Here is a 22,082-nt window from a genome sequence, read left to right as displayed (position 1 = left end):
TTAGTACCGCTATGTACTGGGGGTTATGGTTAGTTAGTACATCTATGTACTGGGAGTTAGGGTCACTTAGTACATCTATGTACTGGGGGTTAGTGTTAGTTAGTACCTCTATGTACTGTGGGTTAAGGGTTAGTTAGTACCTCTATGTACTGGGGGTTAGGGTTAGTTAGTACCTCTATGTACTGGGGGTTAGGGTTAGTTAGTACCTCTATGTACTGGGGGTTAGGGTTAGTTAGTACCTCTATGTACTGGGGGTTAGGGTTAGTTAGTACCGCTATGTACTGGGGGTTAGGGTTAGTTAGTACCTCTGTGTGTGTGGGGTTAGGGTTAGTTAGTACCTTTATGTACTGGGGGTTAGGGTTAGTTAGTACCTCTGTGTGTGTGGGGTTAGGGTTAGTTAGTACCTCTGTGTACTGGGGGTCTGGGTTAGTTAGTACCTCTGTGTGTGGGGTTAGGGTTAGGTAGTTCCTCTGTGTGTGGGGTTAGGGTTAGTTAGTACCGCTATGTACTGGGGGTTAGGGTTAGGTAGTACCTCTGTGTGTGTGGTTAGGGTTAAGGTTAGGTAGTTCCTCTGTGTGTGGGGTTAGGGTTAGTTAGTACCGCTATGTACTGGGGGTTAGGGTTAGGTAGTACCTCTGTGTGTGGGGTTAGGTTTAGGTAGTACCTCTGTGTGTGGGGTCTGGGTTAGGTAGTACCTCTGTGTGTGGGGTTAGGGTTAGGTAGTTCCTCTGTGTGTGGGGTTAGGGTTAGGTAGTTCCTCTGTGTGTGGGGTTATGGTTAGGGTTAGGTAGTTCCTCTGTGTGCATGAGGTCTGGGGTGAGGACATGGATGTGTTAGTACACCTACTATTCAAACATCTCATTACAAAATCATGGGCATTAATATGGAGTTGTTCCCCCCTCTGCTGCTATAACAGCCTCCACTCTTCTGGGAAGGCTTTCCACTAGATGTTGGAACATTGCTGCTATAACAGCCTCCACTCTTCTGGGAAGGCTTTCCACTAGATGTTGGAACATTGCTGCTATAACAGCCTCCACTCTTCTGGGAAGGCTTTCCACTAGATGTTGGAACATTGCTGCTATAACAGCCTCCACTCTTCTGGGAAGGCTTTCCACTAGATGTTGGAACATTGCTGCTATAACAGCCTCCACTCTTCTGGGAAGGCTTTCCACTAGATGTTGGAACATTGCTGCTATAACAGTCTCCACTCTTCTGGGAAGGCTTTCCACTAGATGATGGAACATTGCTGCTATAACAGCCTCCACTCTTCTGGGAAGGCTTTCCACTAGATGATGGAACATTGCTGCTATAACAGCCTCCACTCTTCTGGGAAGGCTTTCCACTAGATGTTGGAACATTGCTGCTATAACAGTCTCCACTCTTCTGGGAAGGCTTTCCACTAGATGTTGGAACATTGCTGCTATAATAGTCTCCACTCTTCTGGGAAGGCTTTCCACTAGATGATGGAACATTGCTGCTATAACAGCCTCCACTCTTCTGGGAAGGCTTTCCACTAGATGATGGAACATTGCTGCTATAACAGCCTCCACTCTTCTGGGAAGGCTTTCCACTAGATGTTGGAACATTGCTGCTATAACAGTCTCCACTCTTCTGGGAAGGCTTTCCACTAGATGATGGAACATTGCTGCTATAACAGCCTCCACTCTTCTGGGAAGGCTTTCCACTAGATGATGGAACATTGCTGCTATAACAGCCTCCACTCTTCTGGGAAGGCTTTCCACTAGATGTTGGAACATTGCTGCTATAACAGTCTCCACTCTTCTGGGAAGGCTTTCCACTAGATGATGGAACATTGCTGCTATAACAGCCTCCACTCTTCTGGGAAGGCTTTCCACTAGATGATGGAACATTGCTGCTATAACAGCCTCCACTCTTCTGGGAAGGCTTTCCACTAGATGTTGGAACATTGCTGCTATAACAGTCTCCACTCTTCTGGGAAGGCTTTCCACTAGATGATGGAACATTGCTGCTATAACAGCCTCCACTCTTCTGGGAAGGCTTTCCACTAGATGATGGAACATTGTTGTGGGGGCATGCTTCCATTCAGCCACAACAGCATTAGTGAGGTCTGACACTGATGTTGGGTGACTAGGTCTGGCTCACAGTCGGCGTTCCAATTCATCCCATAGGTGTTCGATGGGGTTGAGGTCAGGGTTCTGCAGGCCAGTCAAGTTATTCCACACCGATCTTGACAAACCATTTCTGTATGGATCTCGCTTTGTGCTCAGGGGTATTGTCATGTTGAAACAGGAAAGCGCCTTCCTCAAACTGTTGCCACAAAGTGGGATGCATAGAATCGTATAGAATGTCATTGTATGCTGTAGAGTTAAGATTTCCCTTCACTGGAACTAAGGGGCCCGAACCCTGAAAAAGAGCCCCAAACCACTATTCCTACTCCACCAAGCTTTAAAGTTGGAACTATGCATTCAGGCAGGTAGTGTTCTCCTAGCATCTGCCAAACCCAGATTCTTCCGTCGGACAGCCAGATGGTGAAGCGTGATTCATCCCTCCAGAGAACACATTTCCACTGCTCCAGAGTCCAATGGCAGCGAGCTTTACACCACTCCAGCTGACAGGTGGCATTGCACATGGTGATCATAGGTTTGTGTGCGGCTGCTCATCCATGGAAACCCATTTCAGGAAGCTCCTGACGAACAGTTCTTGTGGTGATGTTGCTTCCAGAGGCAGGTTTGAACTCTGTAGTGAATGTTGCGACCGAGGCCAAACTATTTTTTACGCGATTGAAGGTCACTGAGCTCTTCAGTAAGGCCATTCTACTGCCAGTGTTTGTCTATGGAGATTGCATGACTGTGGGCTCCATTTTTTTGTTACACCTGTCAGCAACGGGTGTGGCTGAAATAGCCTAATCCACTAATGTGAAGGGCTGTCCACATACTGCTGTAAAATATCGTGTATAGTACCTCTATCTGCGTGGGGTCTGTGGCGGGGACAGGGATGTGTTGCCCCATACAGGACGGCTCTCTGGGGGTGAAGATCTGTCCGTTCCCCTCCAGAACCAGCTCCTCCTGCAGGTTGACCCACAGGACGTGGCTGTACTTCCTCTTCTCATCTGTCAGGTGGGTCAACACCGCACCCGTCGCCTACAGAACACACAACCCGTTCAGTTCAGCTTCACAGACAAAACGTACAGGATCAACTGGGGACGGACGTCAAAAGGTCACGTCTGCTAAAGAGAAAACGGATGAAACAAGCATTTTGGACATTTGACCAGATGTGATAGGCGCTACGGGCTTGGTGTTGATCGTACCTCTGATGTAGGCTGAGACATGCCGTAGACAGGCATCTTGGGGACTCTTCTGAAGTTGGCCACCTTCATCTCCTTCACTGTGCTGAGGATGTCTGGAGACAGGTACTCGTGAGCAACCTGCGCACACACACACACACACACACACACACACACACACACACACACACACACACACACACACACACACACACACACACACACACACACACACACACACACACACACACACACACACACACACACACACACACACACACACACACACACACTAAGATAATGAGATAGATTTCCAGTGAATGTATTCATTACACAGGGCAAACAAACATGGACTGAGTGTGATGTCCTGCAGTGGGTCTGACTGGGTGCAGTGGGTCTGACTGGGTGCAGTGGGTCTGACTGGGTGTGATGTCCTGCAGTGGGTCTGACTGGGTGTGATGTCCTGCAGTGGGTCTGACTGAGTGTGATGTTCTGCAATGGGTCTGACTGAGTGTGATGTTCTGCAATGGGTCTGACTGGGTTCCATGTTCTGCAGTGGGTCTGACTGGGTTCCATGTTCTGCAGTGGGTCTGACTGGGTTCCATGTTCTGCAGTGGGTCTGACTGAGTGTGATGTCCTGCAGTGGGTCTGACTGAGTGTGATGTTCTGCAATGGGTCTGACTGGGTTCCATGTTCTGCAGTGGGTCTGACTGGGTTCCATGTTCTGCAGTGGGTCTGACTGGGTTCCATGTTCTGCAGTGGGTCTGACTGAGTGTGATGTCCTGCAGTGGGTCTGACTGAGTGTGATGTTCTGCAATGGGTCTGACTGGGTTCCATGTTCTGCAGTGGGTCTGACTGGGTTCCATGTTCTGCAGTGGGTCTGACTGGGTTCCATGTTCTGCAGTGGGTCTGACTGAGTGTGATGTTCTGCAGTGGGTCTGACTGGGTTCCATGTTCTGCAGTGGGTCTGACTGGGTTACATGTTCTGCAGTGGGTCTGACTGGGTGTGATGTTCTGCAGTGGGTCTGACTGGGTTCCATGTTCTGCAGTGGGTCTGATTGGGTGCAGTGGGTCTGACTGAGTGCAGTGGGTCTGACTGAGTGCAGTGGGTCTGACTGAGTGTGATGTCCTGCAGTGGGTCTGACTGGGTGCAGTGGGTCTGACTGGGTGCAGTGGGTCTGACTGGGTGTGATGTCCTGCAGTGGGTCTGACTGAGTGTGATGTCCTGCAGTGGGTCTGATTGGGTGCAGTGGGTCTGACTGAGTGCAGTGGGTCTGACTGAGTGCAGTGGGTCTGACTGAGTGTGATGTTCTGCAGTGGGTCTGACTGAGTGTGATGTCCTGCAGTGGGTCTGACTGAGTGTGATGTTCTGCAATGGGTCTGACTGGGTTCCATGTTCTGCAGTGGGTCTGACTGGGTTCCATGTTCTGCAGTGGGTCTGACTGGGTTCCATGTTCTGCAGTGGGTCTGACTGAGTGTGATGTCCTGCAGTGGGTCTGACTGAGTGTGATGTTCTGCAATGGGTCTGACTGGGTTCCATGTTCTGCAGTGGGTCTGACTGGGTTCCATGTTCTGCAGTGGGTCTGACTGGGTTCCATGTTCTGCAGTGGGTCTGACTGAGTGTGATGTTCTGCAGTGGGTCTGACTGGGTTCCATGTTCTGCAGTGGGTCTGACTGGGTTACATGTTCTGCAGTGGGTCTGACTGGGTGTGATGTTCTGCAGTGGGTCTGACTGGGTGTGATGTTCTGCAGTGGGTCTGATTGGGTGCAGTGGGTCTGACTGAGTGCAGTGGGTCTGACTGAGTGTGATGTCCTGCAGTGGGTCTGACTGGGTGCAGTGGGTCTGACTGGGTGCAGTGGGTCTGACTGGGTGTGATGTCCTGCAGTGGGTCTGACTGAGTGTGATGTCCTGCAGTGGGTCTGATTGGGTGCAGTGGGTCTGACTGAGTGCAGTGGGTCTGACTGAGTGTGATGTTCTGCAGTGGGTCTGACTGAGTGTGATGTCCTGCAGTGGGTCTGACTGAGTGTGATGTTCTGCAATGGGTCTGACTGGGTTCCATGTTCTGCAGTGGGTCTGACTGGGTTCCATGTTCTGCAGTGGGTCTGACTGGGTTCCATGTTCTGCAGTGGGTCTGACTGAGTGTGATGTTCTGCAGTGGGTCTGACTGGGTTCCATGTTCTGCAGTGGGTCTGACTGGGTTACATGTTCTGCAGTGGGTCTGACTGGGTGTGATGTTCTGCAGTGGGTCTGACTGGGTGTGATGTTCTGCAGTGGGTCTGACTGGGTTACATGTTCTGCAGTGGGTCTGACTGGGTGTGATGTTCTGCAGTGGGTCTGACTGGGTGTGATGTTCTGCAGTGGGTCTGACTGGGTGTGATGTTCTGCAGTGGGTCTGACTGGGTGTGATGTTCTGCAGTGGGTCTGACTGGGTTCCATGTTCTGCAGTGGGTCTGACTGGGTGTGATGTCATTTGGTGGGAGGTTCTCACCAGAACGCGGGCTCCCTTGGTGACGAGATCAGGCGGAGCGGAGAGTTCTGATAGGTCCATACAGGCCAGCAGGCGGTACACCCAGGGGTGAGCACACAGCCACTGGCTGAAGTTGGACGCAAAGCCAAGAGAATACTGCAACAACACAAAACAGACACAAAGATTGAGATGTATTTGGTAAGAACAGGAAATAAAGATTGAGATGTCTGTTTGCCATGGTAAAAACAGGAAATGATGATTGAGATGTCTGTTTGCCATGGTAAAAACAGGAAATGATGATTGAGATGTCTGTTTGCCATGGTAAAAACAGGAAATGATGATTGAGATGTCTGTTTGCCATGGTAAAAACAGGAAATGATGATTGAGATGTATTTGGTAAAAAGAGGAAATAAAGATTGAGATGTCTGTTTGCCATGGTAAAAACAGGAAATAAAGATTGAGATGTCTGTTTGCCATGGTAAAAACAGGAAATAAAGATTGAGATGTCTGTTTGCCATGGTAAAAACAGGAAATAAAGATTGAGATGTCTGTTTGCCATGGTAAAAACAGGAAATAAAGATTGAGATGTCTGTTTGCCATGGTAAAAACAGGAAATAAAGATTGAGATGTATTTGGTAAAAAGAGGAAATAAAGATTGAGATGTCTGCTTGCCATGGTAAAAACAGGAAATAAAGATTGAGATGTCTGCTTGCCATGGTAAAAACAGGAAATAAAGATTGAGATGTATTTGGTAAAAACAGGAAATAAAGATTGAGATTTCTGTTTGCCATGGTAAAAACAGGAAATAAAGATTGAGATGTCTGTTTGCCATGGTAAAAACAGGAAATAAAGATTGAGATGTCTGTTTGTCATGGTAAAAACAGGAAATAAAGATTGAGATGTCCGTTTGCCATGGTAAAAACAGGAAATAAAGATTGAGATGTCTGTTTGCCATGGTAAAAACAGGAAATAAAGATTGAGATGTCTGTTTGCCATGGTAAAAACAGGAAATAAAGATTGAGATGTCTGTTTGCCATGGTAAAAACAGGAAATGATGATTGAGATGTCTGTTTGCCATGGTAAAAACAGGAAATGATGATTGAGATGTCTGTTTGCCATGGTAAAAACAGGAAATAAAGATTGAGATGTCTGTTTGCCATGGTAAAAACAGGAAATAAAGATTGAGATGTCTGTTTGCCATGGTAAAAACAGGAAATAAAGATTGAGATGTCTGTTTTCCATGGTAAAAACAGGAAATAAAGATTGAGATGTCTGTTTGCCATGGTAAAAACAGGAAATGATGATTGAGATGTCTGTTTGCCATGGTAAAAACAGGAAATGATGATTGAGATGTCTGTTTGCCATGGTAAAAACAGGAAATGATGATTGAGATGTCTTCGTATTTGAGATGTATTTGGTAAAAACAGGACACTTGTCATCTCAAAGCACAAACAATGACAGACAGAAAACCAGCAGAGTCAATGCTAAATAACATTGGCCTGTATGTATGTGTGAAAGATAATACTCGCTTGTAAAAAGTAGTGCCCTATAAAGGGAATAGGGAACCATTTGGGACAACGCCATACCTGCTCATGAAGGTACGCGTTGAACACAATCAGGTAGAAATAACGTTCCAGGCTCTGGATGGCTCTGTGGAGAAAGTAGTCTTTGGTCGTGCTTCCCTAGAAGAGACAGACATCAAGGAGTCAGACAGTAGTCTTTGGTCGTGCTTCCCTAGGAGACAGACATCAAGGAGTCAGACTGTAGTCTTTGGTCGTGCTTCCCTAGGAGAGACAGACATCAAGGAGTCAGATAGTAGTCTTTGGTCGTGCTTCCCTAGGAGAGACTGACATCAAGGAGTCAGACTGTAGTCTTATAGCTCCCTAGGAGAGACTGACATCAAGGAGTCAGACTGTAGTCTTATAGCTCCCTAGGAGAGACAGACATGAAGGAGACAGTAGTCTTATAGCTCCCTAGAAGAGACAGACATCAAGGAGTCAGACAGTAGTCTTATAGCTCCCTAGAAGAGACAGACATCAAGGAGTCAGACAGTAGTCTTATAGCTCCCTAGGAGAGACAGACATCAAGGAGTCAGACAGTAGTCTTATAGCTCCCTAGAATCATAACATACTAGCTAAGCACAGCAGCATCATATTACTGTATCAGAATCATCATAGAGTACTGATAAAGTTTTGCTCAATCTGAAACATAAACCCACCTGAATTTGATAATCATCTCCGATCGCTTCAAGCTTCTTCTTATTTTCATACATCGCTTCTTTTATGTTGTGCATTTCTGAACACAGAGCGATCGCTTGGTCAACCTGAAGAACCAAAGGGACAGTCGATGATTTAGACGCTGGGGAAACTATCACAATGTATCTAACGAGTTAACACATTTCAGCATCACTCACCTCTTCCATGACCTGTTGACCTTCAGGTAGTCTGTTGATGAGGGTCTGAATGACTTGGAACAGGGGCTTGGCTTCTGCCTCTTCTGCTCTGAAAAAAAAAAAAAAATGGACAGGCGGCCATCTTTAAAACGCTTCTTTACAGTTCAACTACATCACCAGTGGTTTATTATGACACTGATCAACCCATCATTTGATTGAAATATAGGCCTGCCCAGTGGGCAAATCTGGTTATAGTGATGTAATAATGATGTTAACTCAAGCAGAAAAACAGTTTGCTAACAGAAAACATCATTAACACGTCACGAGGCAAATGTTGCCCTCTGGGTATAATCTGGATCAATTTCATAGTGATTGTTCTTAATTGTCTGGTAAAATAAAGGTAACCAATGTCTTATATGCAATGACAGCCCGGTAATACACTACATACACAAAAGTATGTGGGACACCCCTTCAAATGAGTGGATTCGGCGAGTTCAGCCACACCCATTGCTGACAGGTGTACAGTCATGGCCAAAACTTTTAAGAATGACATAAATATTAATTTTCACAAAGTCTGCTGCCTCAGTTTGTATCATGGCAATTTGCATATACTCCAGAATGTTATGAAGAGTGATCCGATGAATTGCAAAGTCCCTCTTTGCCATGCAAATGAACTGAATCCCCCAAAAAACATTTCCATTGCATTTCAGCTCTGCCACAAAATGACCAGCTGACATCATGTCAGTGATTCTCTCGATAACACAGGTGTGAGTGTTGACGAGGACAAGGCTGGAGATCACTCTGTCATGCTGATTGAGTTTGAATAACAGACTGGAAGCTTCAAAAGGAGGGTGGTGCTTGGAATCATTGTTCTTCCTCTGTCACCCATGGTTACCTGCAAGGAAACACGTGCCGTTATCATTGCTTTGCACAAAAAGGGCTTCACAGGCAAGGATACTGCTGGCAGTAAGATTGCACCTAAATCAACCATTTATTGGATCATCAAGAATTCAATTGTTGTGAAGAAGGCTTCAGACTTTCTTGGGCTTCAGGGCGCCCAAGAAAGTCCAGCAAGCGCCAGGACCATCTGCTAAAGTTGATTCAGCTGCGGGATCGGGGCACCACCAGTACAGAGCGTGCTCAGGAATGGCAGCAGGCAGGTGTGAGTGCATCTGCACGCACAGGGAGGCGAAGACCTTTGGAGGATGGCCTGGTGCCAAGAAGGGCAGCAAAGAAGCCACTTTTCTCCAGGAAAAACATCAGGGACAGACCGATATTAATAAAAGGTACAGGGATTGGACTGCTGAGGACTGGGGTAGTCATTATCTCTGTGAGCGCTACCATCAGTCCTGTGTCATGCCAACAGTAAAGCAACCTGAGACCATTCATGTGTGGGGTTGCTTCTCAGCCAAGGGAGTGGGCTCACTCACAATTTTGCCTAAGAACACAGCCATGAATAAAGAATGGTACCAGCACATCTTCAGAGAGCAAATACTCCCAACCCTCCAGGAACAGTTTGGCGAAGAAAATGCCTTTTCCAGCATGATGGAGCACCTTGCCATAAGGCAAAAGTGATAACTAAGTGGCTCGGGGAACAAAACATCAATATTTTGGGTCTATGGCCAGGAAACTCCCCAAACCTTGATCCCATTGGGAACTTGTGGTCAATCCTCAAGAGGTGGGTGGACAAACAAAAATCCACAAATTCTGACAAACTCCAAGCATTGATATGCAAGAATGGGCTGCCATCAGTCAGGATGTGGCCCAGAAGTTAATTGACAGCGTGGCAGGGCGGATTGCAGAGGTCTTGAAAAAGAAGGGTCAACACTGCAAATACTGACTCTTTGCATCAACTTCATGTAATTGTCAATAAAAGCCTTTGACACTTATGAAATGCTTGTAATTATACTTTAGTATTCCATAGTAGCATATGACAAAAAATATCTAAAGACACTGAAGCAGCAAACTTTGTGGAAATTCAAAACTTTTGGCCAAGTAATCTCTATATACAAACATGGGCACTAGAATGACCCGTACTGAAGAGCTCAGTGACTTTCAATGTTGCACCGTCGTAGGATGTCACCTTTCCAACAAGTCAGTTTGTCAAATTTCTTCCCTGCTAGAGTTGCCCCGGTCAACTGTAAGTGCTGTTATTGTGAAGTGGAAACGTCTAGGAGCAACAACGGCTCAGCCGCAAACTGGTAGGCCACACAAGCTCAGAGAACAGGACCAGCTGGAGTGGTGTAAAGCTCGCCGCCATTGCACTTTGGAGCAGGGGAAACGCGTTCTCTGGAGTGATGAATCACGCTTCATCAGCTGGCAGTCCAACGGAGAAATCTGTTTGGCGGATGCCAGGAGAACACTACCTGCCCGAATGCATAGTGCCAACTGTAAAGTTTGGAGGAGGAGGAATAATGGTCTGGGGCTGTTTTTCATGGTTTCGGGCCCCTTCGTTCCAATGAAGGGAAATCTTAATGCTACAGCATACAATGACATTCTAGACGATTCTGTGCACAAAGCGATGTCCATGTAGAAATTGTTTGTTGAGATCAGTGTGGAAGAACTTGACTGGCCTGCACAGAGCCCTGACCTTAACCCCATCGAACACCTATGGGATGAATTGAAACGCCGACTGCGAGCCAGACCTAGTCACCCAACATCAGTGTCAGACCTCACTAATGCTGTTGTGGCTGAATGGAAGCATGCCCCCACAACAATGTTCCAACGTCTAGTGGAAAGCCTTCCCAGAAGAGTGGAGGCTGTTATAGCAGCAATGTTCCAACATCTAGTGGAAAGCCTTCCCAGAAGAGTGGAGGCTGTTATAGCAGCAATGTTCCAACATCTAGTGGAAAGCCTTCCCAGAAGAGTGGAGGCTGTTATAGCAGCAATGTTCCAACATCTAGTGGAAAGCCTTCCCAGAAGAGTGGAGGCTGTTATAGCAGCAACATTTCAACATCTAGTGGAAAGCCTTCCCAGAAGAGTGGAGGCTGTTATAGCAGCAATGTTCCAACATCTAGTGGAAAGCCTTCCCAGAAGAGTGGAGGCTGTTATAGCAGCAACATTCCAACGTCTAGTGGAAAGCCTTCCCAGTAGAGTGGAGGCTGTTATAGCAGCAACATTCTAACATCTAGTGGAAAGCCTTCCCAGTAGAGTGGAGCAAAGGGGGGACCAACTCCATATTAATGCCTATGATTTTAGAATGAGATGTTTGACGAGCAGGTGTCAACATACTGTTGTCCATGTAGTGTATCTCTAGAAAAGGGTACAGTTTGGTTGCAGAGGTTGAGTCCTGTCTTACTGTGGTGGTTCCTGGGTTGTCTTCAGGTGGTTGAGGACCAGGGTCCCCAGGATCATGGCTAGATTGGTCCGCCCTACCCCCACCTGACAGCTGAACAACAGGGCAGGCAGAGGCCTGGAAACGTCCCTTCTCAAAGACAGGTTGGGGCTCTCCTGAAAACACGCAACACAAATACAAGGGATTAGAAAACATACCACATACAAATGAAAAAGTTGCACTTTAAATCTTTAAATCTCCCTTAACTTTATTTGACCAACTCATCTGAAGTTTCTAGCTGTCCTGGAAACCAACACACACATTTGAAAAATAATTGGGAGTGTCTGTCTGTTGCTGGTCTCTAGTCTACCACCTGACCATGTGACCAAACTATTGGAGGATTCCCATTTGTCAGAAAGAAAAAGACCGGCCGACCAGCTGTTATTATCACCAAAACTATTAATAAAACCACTGTTTGTTTAGCAGTCTAGTGCAGCTGCTACCAGAAATGAGACGTACATTTGGCGCCATGTGATTAAGATTGTTTTTGAACTGAAGCTCCCCACCCCAAGCCTGAGCCAGTCTGTGTTACCATGCCAACTCCTTGTCACTCATTGCCATGTCAGGGTTTGATGATGAATGCAATCAAGTTGACAAGAGCACAAGCAGATCTGGGACCCCCCCCCCCCCCCCCCGCCCCTTTCAACCACTGAAACAGGAAGTGTGAAGAAATGTATCGGGAAGCTATCACAGACCTAGCAAACACTGTAGACAGACAGACAGACAGACAGACAGACAGACAGACAGACAGACAGACAGACAGACAGACAGACAGACAGACAGACAGACAGACAGACAGACAGACAGACAGACAGACAGACAGACAGACAGACAGACAGACAGACAGACAGACAGACACTCGATAGACAGACAGACAGACACTCGACAGACAGACAGACACTCGACAGACAGACAGACACTCGACAGACAGACAGACACTCGACAGACAGACAGACACTCGACAGACAGACAGACACTCGACAGACAGACACTCGACAGACAGACAAACACTCGACAGACAGACAGACACTCGACAGACACAGACACTCAGCAGACAGACAGAGACAGAGCAGAGCAGCAGCAGGAATTAACACTCTGTCCCAAATACCAACCTATTCCCTAACTACAGCACTACGTTTGACCACTGGAAACAACCACTTTCCAACCACAGAGAACTGGACAGTCTGCCTGCCACTAGAGAAACAGTCACTCCAAAAAAGACTAGAAAGAAAGAAAGAAAGAAAGAAAGAAAGAAAGAAAGAAAGAAAGAAGAGCACATCCTGTACAGATGAAGGTGTGAAGTTAGATGTGAGGCTTAATGTCATATTCAGAATAACTATTATGGTTATTGGTGATGGATGGGGCACAGCAGTGTACAGTGTGAGAGTGGGGTCAAACCTCCCATCTTCTGTCTCAGAACCTGGCTGAGAATCTCCAGGTGTTCTAGAATGTTCCACCCATGAATATATTTAATGTCTCCTGTAAACACATCAGGGTAAGTACAGAACATCCTGTCCAGGTGCAGCCCTGCCGGATCAGTGCTGTTAGATCAGAACCTGTAAGGACCTGGGTACAGGAAGTACAGATAATCCTCAGGATGTTTCTAGGCAGATGAAAGAAGGCGGGGCCATCGCGCTCAACCACCACTTAAGGACAGGATATAAAGGTGATTGGATGGTGCATCAAATCAACAAACAGTTGAATGAAAAAGGAGGCAGGTTCACATACAAGGTAGACACACTCCAAACTGGAAGAGGAAGATATACGAGTGTGACTACTTTAAGACAAATACAAGAGGATTTACCCCGAGAACACTAAGGAACCTCCTCACCCCGAGAACACTAAGAACCTCCTCACCCCGAGAACACTAAGAACCTCCTCACCCAGAGAACACTAAGAACCTCCTCACCCAGAGAACACTAAGAACCTCCTCACCCAGAGAACACTAAGAACCCTCCTCACCCTGACAACACTAAGAACCCTCCTCACCCCGAGAACACTAAGAACCTCCTCACCCAGAGAACACTAAGGACCTCCTCACCCAGAGAACACTAAGGACCTCCTCACCCAGAGAACACTAAGAACCTCCTCACCCAGAGAACACTAAGGACCTCCTCACCCCGAGAACACTAAGGACCTCCTCACCCAGAGAACACTAAGGACCCTCCTCACCCAGAGAACACTAAGAACCCTCCTCACCCCGAGAACACTAAGAACCCTACTCACCCCGAGAACACTAAGAACCCTCCTCACCCCGAGAACACTAAGAACCCTCCTCACCCCGACAACACTAAGAACCCTCCTCACCCTGACAACACTAAGAACCCTCCTCACCCTGACAACACTAAGAACCCTCCTCACCCTGACAACACTAAGAACCCTCCTCACCCTGACAACACTAAGAACCCTCCTCACCCTGAGAACAGTAACAAAGGCATCAAAATCCTGCTCTAGAGGTGCTCCTTCCATCGGTAGTGGCAGCCGGTAGTACCTGGGAGAGAGAGAGAGGGAGAGAGAAACAGAGACAGAGACAGAGACAGAGACAGAGACAGAGACAGACAGAGACAGAGAGACAGAGAGAGAGAGAGAGAGAGAGATAGAAAGAAAGAAGAGAGAGAGAAAAAGAATAGAGAAAGAATAGAGAAAGAAGAAAGAACAGAGAGAGAAGGAGAGAGAGTGTTACTGTGTTTTCACAGGAGAAGTCCCATCTATTTTGTCAATATTCCCTTTATGTAGGAAGACAACATTGACCTGGAATGAGACAGACAGTAATAAGAGACAACGGGTTACTAATATAATATCTGTGTCCCAACTTGCACCCTATTCCCTATGTAGTGCACTACTTTGACCAATGGTGGTTGGGGAAACCTACGTCTACAACAAAAGAGGCCACTAGGGAGTTCCAGAGTACAGAGATACATCCCCTCCAGGAGGCCTGTTCTGCTCCCTGTCTTTATCACCAGATAACTAGGTCTGTACACACACACACACACACACACACACACACACACACACACACACACACACACACACACACACACACACACACACACACACACACACACACACACACACACACACACACACACACACACACACACACACACACACACACACACACACACACACACACACACACACACACGTAAGTTGAAAAGGCACATTCAAACATGTTCTTTGTTGACGTTATATGGGGTCATCCCTCAGATCCAGATGGTTGTGTGGGAAGGAGAGGGGAGATGTAGACATGTCTGGAGAGGACTGGAGATGGCTGTTCATTACATCTCAATACAAGCTTTGGCTCCTCTGATCTGATTACTAACAGGATGCTAAAGGAGGCCTTCCCAAGGGGCACTCTATTCCCCATAGGGCCCTGGACAAAGTAGTGCACTAGATTAATCAAATGGGGTGACATTTCGGACGCAACCGATATCTCTCCTCCCTCGCCTCTCCGGAATGCAGAGGGGCAGAGAGAGAGGGGGCAGAAAGAAAGGGCAGAGAGAGAAAGGGCAGAGAGAGAAAGGGCAGAGAGAGAAAGGGCAGAGAGAGAGAGCGCAGAGAGAGAGAGCGCAGAGAGAGAGAGTGCAGAGAGAGAGAGGGCAGAGAGAGAAAGGGCAGAGAGAGAAAGGGCAGAGAGAGAGAGCGCAGAGAGAGAGAGCGCAGAGAGAAAGGGCAGAGAGAGAGAGGCAGAGAGAGAGAGGGCAGAGAGAGAGGGGCAGAGAGTGAGAGGGCAGAGAGAGAGAGCAGAGAGAGAGAGCTGAGAGAGAGAGGGCAGAGAGAGGGGGCAGAGAGAGAGAGGAGCAGGCAGAGAGAGGGGGCAGAGAGAGAGAGAGGGGCAGAGAGAGAGCAGAGAGAGAGGGGTAGAGAGAGAGAGGGCAGAGAGAGAGAGGGCAGAGAGAGAGGAGCTGAGAGAGAGGGCAGAGAGAGAGGGCAGAGAGAGAGAGAGAGAGAGAGAGGGCAGGCAGAGAGAGAGAGAGAGGGCAGAGAGAGAGCAGAGAGAGAGAGGGCAGAGAGTTAGGGGAGAGAGAGAGGGGCAGAGAGAGAGGGAGAGAGAGAGGGCAGAGAGAGAGAGGGCAGAGAGAGAGAGAGAGAGAGAGAGAGAGAGAGGGGGCAGAGAGAGAGAGGGCAGAGAGAGAGCAGAGAGAGAGAGGCAGAGAGAGAGAGAGAGAGGGCAGAGAGAGAGAGACAGAGAGAGAGAGAGAGAGAGAGGGCAGAGAGAGAGGGCAGAGAGAGGGCAGAGAGAGAGGGGCAGAGAGGGGCAGAGAGAGAGGGGGCAGAGAGAGAGAGAGAGAGGTGCAGAGAGAGAGAAGAGAGAGGGCAGGCAGAGAGAGGGGGCAGAGAGGGCAGAGAGAGAGCAGAGAGAGCAGAGAGAGAGGGCAGAGAGAGAGAGAGAGAGAGGGCAGAGAGAGAGCAGAGAGAGCAGAGAGAGAGGGCAGAGAGAGAGCAGAGAGAGAGGGCAGAGAGAGAGCAGAGAGAGAGGGCAGAGAGAGAGGGCAGAGAGAGAGGCCAGAGAGAGAGGGCAGAGAGAGAGCAGAGAGCGAGCAGAGAGAGTGGGCAGACAGCATGTTGCATTGTGTCAATAAGAAAAAATATAAAATAAACTAATCACACATTAAAATATTCAATAAAGAAGGAGTGAAAAAGAGGAAGTGACAATGAACCTGTAGAGAGGCATGGTGAACAGAGGTCTCCTGTAGACCTCCTCTGTGACCTGGATGTCCTCCTCACAGGTGATGGTCCTCCTCTGAGGCTCGCCCTTGAAGTGCTCGATGTCGTTATACACGTAGAACACGTTATCGTTCAACTTGGCAAAGTCGTGGAGCTAGAGAGAAACCAGAGAGCATCAGAGTGGAGCTAGAGAAACCAGAGAGCATCAGAGTGGAGCTAGAGAAACCAGAGAGCATCAGAGTGGAGCTAGAGAAACCAGAGAGCATCATTTACATTACATTTAAGTCATTTAGCAGACGCTCTTATCCAGAGCGACTTACAAATTGGTGCATTCACCTTATGACATCCAGTGGAACAGTCACTTTACAATAGTGCATCTAAATCTTAAAGGGGGGGTGAGGGGGATTACTTATCCTATCCTAGGTATTCCTTAAAGAGGTGGGGTTTCAGGTGTCTCCGGAAGGTGACAGGCATCAGAGTGGAGCTAGAGAAACCAGAGAGCATCAGAGTGGAGCTAGAGAAACCAGAGAGCATCAGATTGGAGCTAGAGAAACCAGAGAGCATCAGATTGGAGCTAGAGAGAAACCAGAGAGCATCAGAGTGGAGCTAGAGAAACCAGAGAGCATCAGAGTGGAGCTAGAGAGAAACCAGAGAGCATCAGAGTGGAGCTAGAGAAAAACCAGAGAGCATCAGAGTGGAGCTAGAGAGAAACCAGAGAGCATCAGAGTGGAGCTAGAGAGAAACCAGAGAGCATCAGAGTGGAGCTAGAGAGAAACCAGAGAGCATCAGAGTGGAGCTAGAGAGAAACCAGAGAGCATCAGAGTGGAGCTAGAGAGAAACCAGAGAGCATCAGAGTGGAGCTAGAGACCAGAGAGCATCAGAACCTAGAAACCAGAGAGCATCAGAGTGGAGCTAGAGAAACCAGAGAGCATCAGAGTGGAGCTAGAGAAACCAGAGAGCATCAGAGTGGAGCTAGAGAAACCAGAGAGCATCAGAGTGGAGCTAGAGAAACCAGAGAGCATCAGAGTGGAGCTAGAGAAACCAGAGAGCATCAGAGTGGAGCTAGAGAAACCAGAGAGCATCAGATTGGAGCTAGAGAAACCAGAGAGCATCAGAGTGGAGCTAGAGAGAAACCAGAGAGCATCAGAGTGGAGCTAGAGAAACCAGAGAGCATCAGAGTGGAGCTAGAGAAACCAGAGAGCATCAGATTGGAGCTAGAGAGAAACCAGAGAGCATCAGAGTGGAACACCGTTCCTAGACCAGTTAACCCACCGTTCCTAGACCAGTTAACACACTGTTCTTAGAACAGTTAACACACTGTTCCTAGACCAGTTAACACACTGTTCCTAGACCAGTTAACACACTGTTCCTAGACCAGTTAACACACTGTTCCTAGACCAGTTAAAACACTGTTCCTAGACCAGTTAACACACTGTTCCTAGACCAGTTAACACACTGTTCCTAGACCAGTTAACACACTGTTCCTAGACCAGTTAACCCCACTGTTCCTAGGCAGTCATTGAAAATAAGAATGTGTTCTTAACTGACTTGCCTGGTTAAATAAAAGGTATAAAAATAATAATAATAAAATAAATTTTAAAAAAACAATCGGTGCCCAAAAATACCGATTTCCGATTGTTATGAAAACTTCAAATCGGCCCTAATTATTCAGGCTATTCCGATTAATCGGTCGACCTCTATTCTGTAGTGTAGACAAGCTGTCTACTGCTGGATCAAGATGGAGATTGGGTTTATTAGTAGGAGGAAGCCAGTATATTGACAGATAAAGAGGAGTTGTATGGGTTTATTAGTAGGAGGAGGCCAGTATATTGATAGATAAAGAGGAGGTTTCTAGGTTTATTAGTAGGAGGAGGCCAGTATATTGATAGATAAAGAGGTTTATGGGTTTATTAGTAGGAGGAGGCCAGTATATTGATAGATAAAGAGGTTTATGGGTTTATTAGTAGGAGGAGGCCAGTATAAGTATATTGACAGATAAAGAGGAGGTTTCTAGGTTTATTAGTAGGAGGAGGCCAGTATATTGATAGATAAAGAGGAGGTTTATGGGTTTATTAGTAGGAGGAGGCCAGTATATTGATAGATAAAGAGGAGGTTTATGGGTTTATTAGTAGGAGGAGGCCAGTATATTGATAAATAAAGAGGAGGTTTATGGGTATATTAGTAGGAGGAGGCCAGTATATTGATAGATAAAGAGGAGGTTTCTAGGTTTATTAGCAGGAGGAGGCCAGTATATTGATAGATAAAGAGGAGGTTTCTAGGTTTATTAGTATGAGGAGGCCAGTATATTGATAGAAAGAGGTTTATGGGTTTATTAGTACGAGGAGGCCAGTATATTGATAGATAAAGAGGAGGTTTCTAGGTTTATTAGTACGAGGAGGCCAGTATATTGATAGATAAAGATGAGGTGTATGGGTTTATTAGTAGGAGGAGGCCAGTATATTGATAGATAAAGATGAGGTGTATGGGTTTATTAGTAGGAGGAGGCCAGTATATTGATAGATAAAGAGGAGGTTTATGGGTTTATTAGTAGGAGGAGGCCAGTATATTGATAGATAAAGAGGAGGTTTCTAGGTTTATTAGTATGAGGAGGCCAGTATATTGATAGATAAAGAGGAGGTTTCTAGGTTTATTAGTAGGAGGAGGCCAGTATATTGATAGATTAAGAGGAGGTTTATGGGTTTATTAGTAGGAGGAGGCCAGTATATTGATAGATAAAGAGGAGGTTTCTAGGTTTATTAGTAGGAGGAGGCCAGTATATTGATGGATAAAGAGGTTTATGGGTTTATTAGTACGAGGAGGCCAGTATATTGATAGATAAAGAGGAGGTTTCTAGGTTTATTAGTAGGAGGAGGCCAGGTCACCTCCTTCCTGATGGTGAGCTCCAGGTTCTCCACCATCCCCTCCTTGTCCAGGCCATGGAGATTCTCATGGAGGTTCTCCTTCCTCCGCGGAGTGTATGGAACAAAGTTCTCCTCCAGGTGCAGGAACACCACCGGTTCCTCACGCACACAGAAGAACATCACCTCCTGGGAAGAGAGGAGAGAAATCATATGTCCTACATTCAAAAAGAGGCAGTAATTAATAAGATGATGTAGACAGGGGAAACCTGATCCTAGATCAGCCCTCTAAAACCCAGATACTTTTTGAAAACGGGCCCAGGAATAATAACTAGTCAACAGGCCAGTTATTTGGTTGTAGAATCTGTAAAGTTTTGTTCCAAACCCAATTGGAAACATTCCGTTGTCATTTGACGTGTACCACATGAGTCCGGAGTTGATCATGAACTCGCTGCTATATAATTACGTTAATTTCATTTGGATTACAGCGAGTTTTCCATACTGGATTCACGACCCTGAGAGATATTCTTTATTTTCCTTCATTCCACATGGAGATTCTTCATGGATGGTACCCTTCCAAATGGTACCCTATTCCCTATACAGAGCCTTATGAGCCCTGGTCAAATGGTACCCTATTCCCTATACAGAGCCTTATGAGCCCTGGGTCAAATTGTACCCTATTCCCTATACAGAGCCTTATGAGCCCTGGTCAAATGGTACCCTATTCCCTATACAGAGCCTTATGGGGCCCTGGTCAAATGGTACCCTATTCCCTATACAGAGCCTTATGGGGCCCTGGTCAAATGGTACCCTATTCCCTATACAGAGCCTTATGGGGCCCTGGTCAAATGGTACCCTATTCCCTATACAGAGCCTTATGAGCCCTGGTCAAATGGTACCCTATTCCCTATACAGAGCCCTATGGGGCCCTGGTCAAATGGTACCCTATTCCCTATACAGAGCCTTATGAGCCCTGGTCAAATGGTACCCTATTCCCTATACAGAGCCCTATGGGACCCTGGTCAACTGGTACCCTATTCCCTATACAGAGCCCTATGGGGCCCTGGTCAACTGGTACCCTATTCCCTATACAGAGCCCTATGGGGCCCTGGTCAAATGGTACCCTATTCCCTATACAGAGCCTTATGAGCCCTGGTCAAATGGTACCCTATTCCCTATACAGAGCCCTATGGGACCCTGGTCAACTGGTACCCTATTCCCTATACAGAGCCCTATGGGGCCCTGGTCAACTGGTACCCTATTCCCTATACAGAGCCCTATGGGGCCCTGGTCAAATGTAGTGCACTATATAGGGAATGGGGTGCCATTTGCCGCACAGCCAAGGTTTGTGTTTGTGGCACAGTGCATCTGTTTGTCCCAAAGCACGGACAGAGTACCTGACCCCTCAAAATATTTATCCACGACAAAGACAACAGGCGGAAGAGAAGATAGCGAGCGAGACTCACAGACACACAGAGACACAGAGACACACAGACACACAGACACACAGACATACAGACACACAGACACACAGAGAGAGAAAGAGAGAAAGAGAGAAGATTCAGTGAGCATAGTCTTGCTATTGAGAAAGGCCACCGAAGGCAGACCTGGCTCTCAAGAGAAGAAGACTGCCCACAAAATGAGGTGGAAACGGAGCTGCACTTCCTAACCTTCTGCCAAATGTATGACCATAGAGAAACATATCTCCCTCAGCTTTCACAGATCCACAAAGGAAAAAAATCTCATTTTGATAAACTCCCATATCTACTGGGTTAAATACCACAGTGTGCCATCACAGCAGCATGATGTGTGACCTGTTGCCACAAGAAAAGGTCAAACAGTGAAAAACCATTGTAAATACAACCCATATTTATGTTTATTTTCCCTTTTGTACTTTAACTATTTGCACATTGTTACAACACTGAACACATGACATTTGTAATGTCTTTATTCTTTTGGAACTTCTGTGAGTGTAATGTTTACTGTTCATTTGTATTGTTTATTTCACTTCTGTTAATCATCTACTTCACTTGCCTTGGCAATGTTAACATGTGTTTCCCATAGCAATACAGCCCCTTGAATTGAATAGAGAGACAGACAGAGATACAGAGACACAGAGACACAGAGAGCCAGAGAGAGAGGGAGAGAGACAGAGATAGGGAGAGAGAGAGAGAGACACAGATACAGAGACAGAGACACAGAGACAGAGACACAGAGACAGAGACACAGACACAGAGACAGAGACACAGAGACACAGAGACAGAGATAGGGAGAGAGAGAGAGAGACACAGAGAGAGACAGAGAGAGAGAGACACAGATACAGAGACAGAGAGAGAGAGAGAGACACAGAGAGACAGAGAGAGAGAGAGAGAGAGAGAGAGAGAGAGAGAGAGAGAGAGAGAGAGAGAGAGAGAGAGAGAGAGAGACAGACAGAGAAAACACAGATCCACAAAGAATTTGAAAACAAATCCAATTTTGATAAACTCCCATATCTACTGGGTGAAATTCCACAGTTTGCCATCACAGCAGCAAGATTTGTGACCTGTTGCCACGAGAAAAGGGCAACCAGTGAAAAACAAACACCATTGTAAATACAACCCATATTTATGCTTATTTATTTTATCTTGTGTCCTTTAACCATTTGTACATTGTTTAACCACTGTATATCTATAATATGACATTTGTAATGTCTTTATTGTTTTGAAACTTCTCTATGTGTAATGTTTACTGTTAATTTTTATTGTTTATTTCACTTTATATATTATCTACCTCACTTGCTTTGGCAATGTTAACACGTTTCCCATGCCAATAAAGCCCTTGAATTGAAACACAGACCTAAGGGTCAACAGTAGTGCACTATGAAGAAAATAGAGTCCCCCCCCCCGAGGGCAGTGCACTAACCTCATGCCCTTGACTCTGTAGTCTTTGGAGGACCTGTTTGAAGCCATTCAGGCTGGGCTGGCCCATGCCGTACAGCGGGTAGCTTCCTTTCACCTGGCGGTAGTTTGGCGCTCCGTAGCTGCCTGTAGTGTTGAGGACGTCAGCCTTGCTGTACACGTCCTGGACCATGAAGAACTCACCCTACAGACACACAGTC

At 46.7% G+C, this 22,082-nt stretch overlaps 1 protein-coding gene across 1 annotated transcript in view; it reads right to left on the bottom strand.

Annotated features, from left to right (window-relative positions):
- Window positions 1-22,082, bottom strand: part of pald1a (phosphatase domain containing paladin 1a) — a 69,468-nt gene that overhangs the window by 9,038 nt on the left and 38,348 nt on the right. The window contains exons 4-14 of the mRNA XM_046338617.1: window positions 21,887-22,066; window positions 19,010-19,174; window positions 16,121-16,281; window positions 13,875-13,950; window positions 11,424-11,575; window positions 8,147-8,234; window positions 7,952-8,056; window positions 7,320-7,415; window positions 5,755-5,889; window positions 3,290-3,406; window positions 2,943-3,122 (exon numbers count right to left, since the gene is read on the bottom strand). Coding sequence (XP_046194573.1) covers window positions 2,943-3,122; window positions 3,290-3,406; window positions 5,755-5,889; window positions 7,320-7,415; window positions 7,952-8,056; window positions 8,147-8,234; window positions 11,424-11,575; window positions 13,875-13,950; window positions 16,121-16,281; window positions 19,010-19,174; window positions 21,887-22,066 — 1,455 coding nt within the window. The remainder of the gene's footprint in view (window positions 1-2,942; window positions 3,123-3,289; window positions 3,407-5,754; window positions 5,890-7,319; window positions 7,416-7,951; window positions 8,057-8,146; window positions 8,235-11,423; window positions 11,576-13,874; window positions 13,951-16,120; window positions 16,282-19,009; window positions 19,175-21,886; window positions 22,067-22,082) is intronic.

This window comes from Oncorhynchus gorbuscha, unplaced genomic scaffold (genome assembly GCF_021184085.1).
Source record: "Oncorhynchus gorbuscha isolate QuinsamMale2020 ecotype Even-year unplaced genomic scaffold, OgorEven_v1.0 Un_scaffold_2042, whole genome shotgun sequence".
Lineage (NCBI taxonomy): Eukaryota > Metazoa > Chordata > Actinopteri > Salmoniformes > Salmonidae > Oncorhynchus > Oncorhynchus gorbuscha.
Note: the sequence above shows the minus strand (reverse complement) of the source record. Positions and strands in the feature narration are given on the sequence as shown.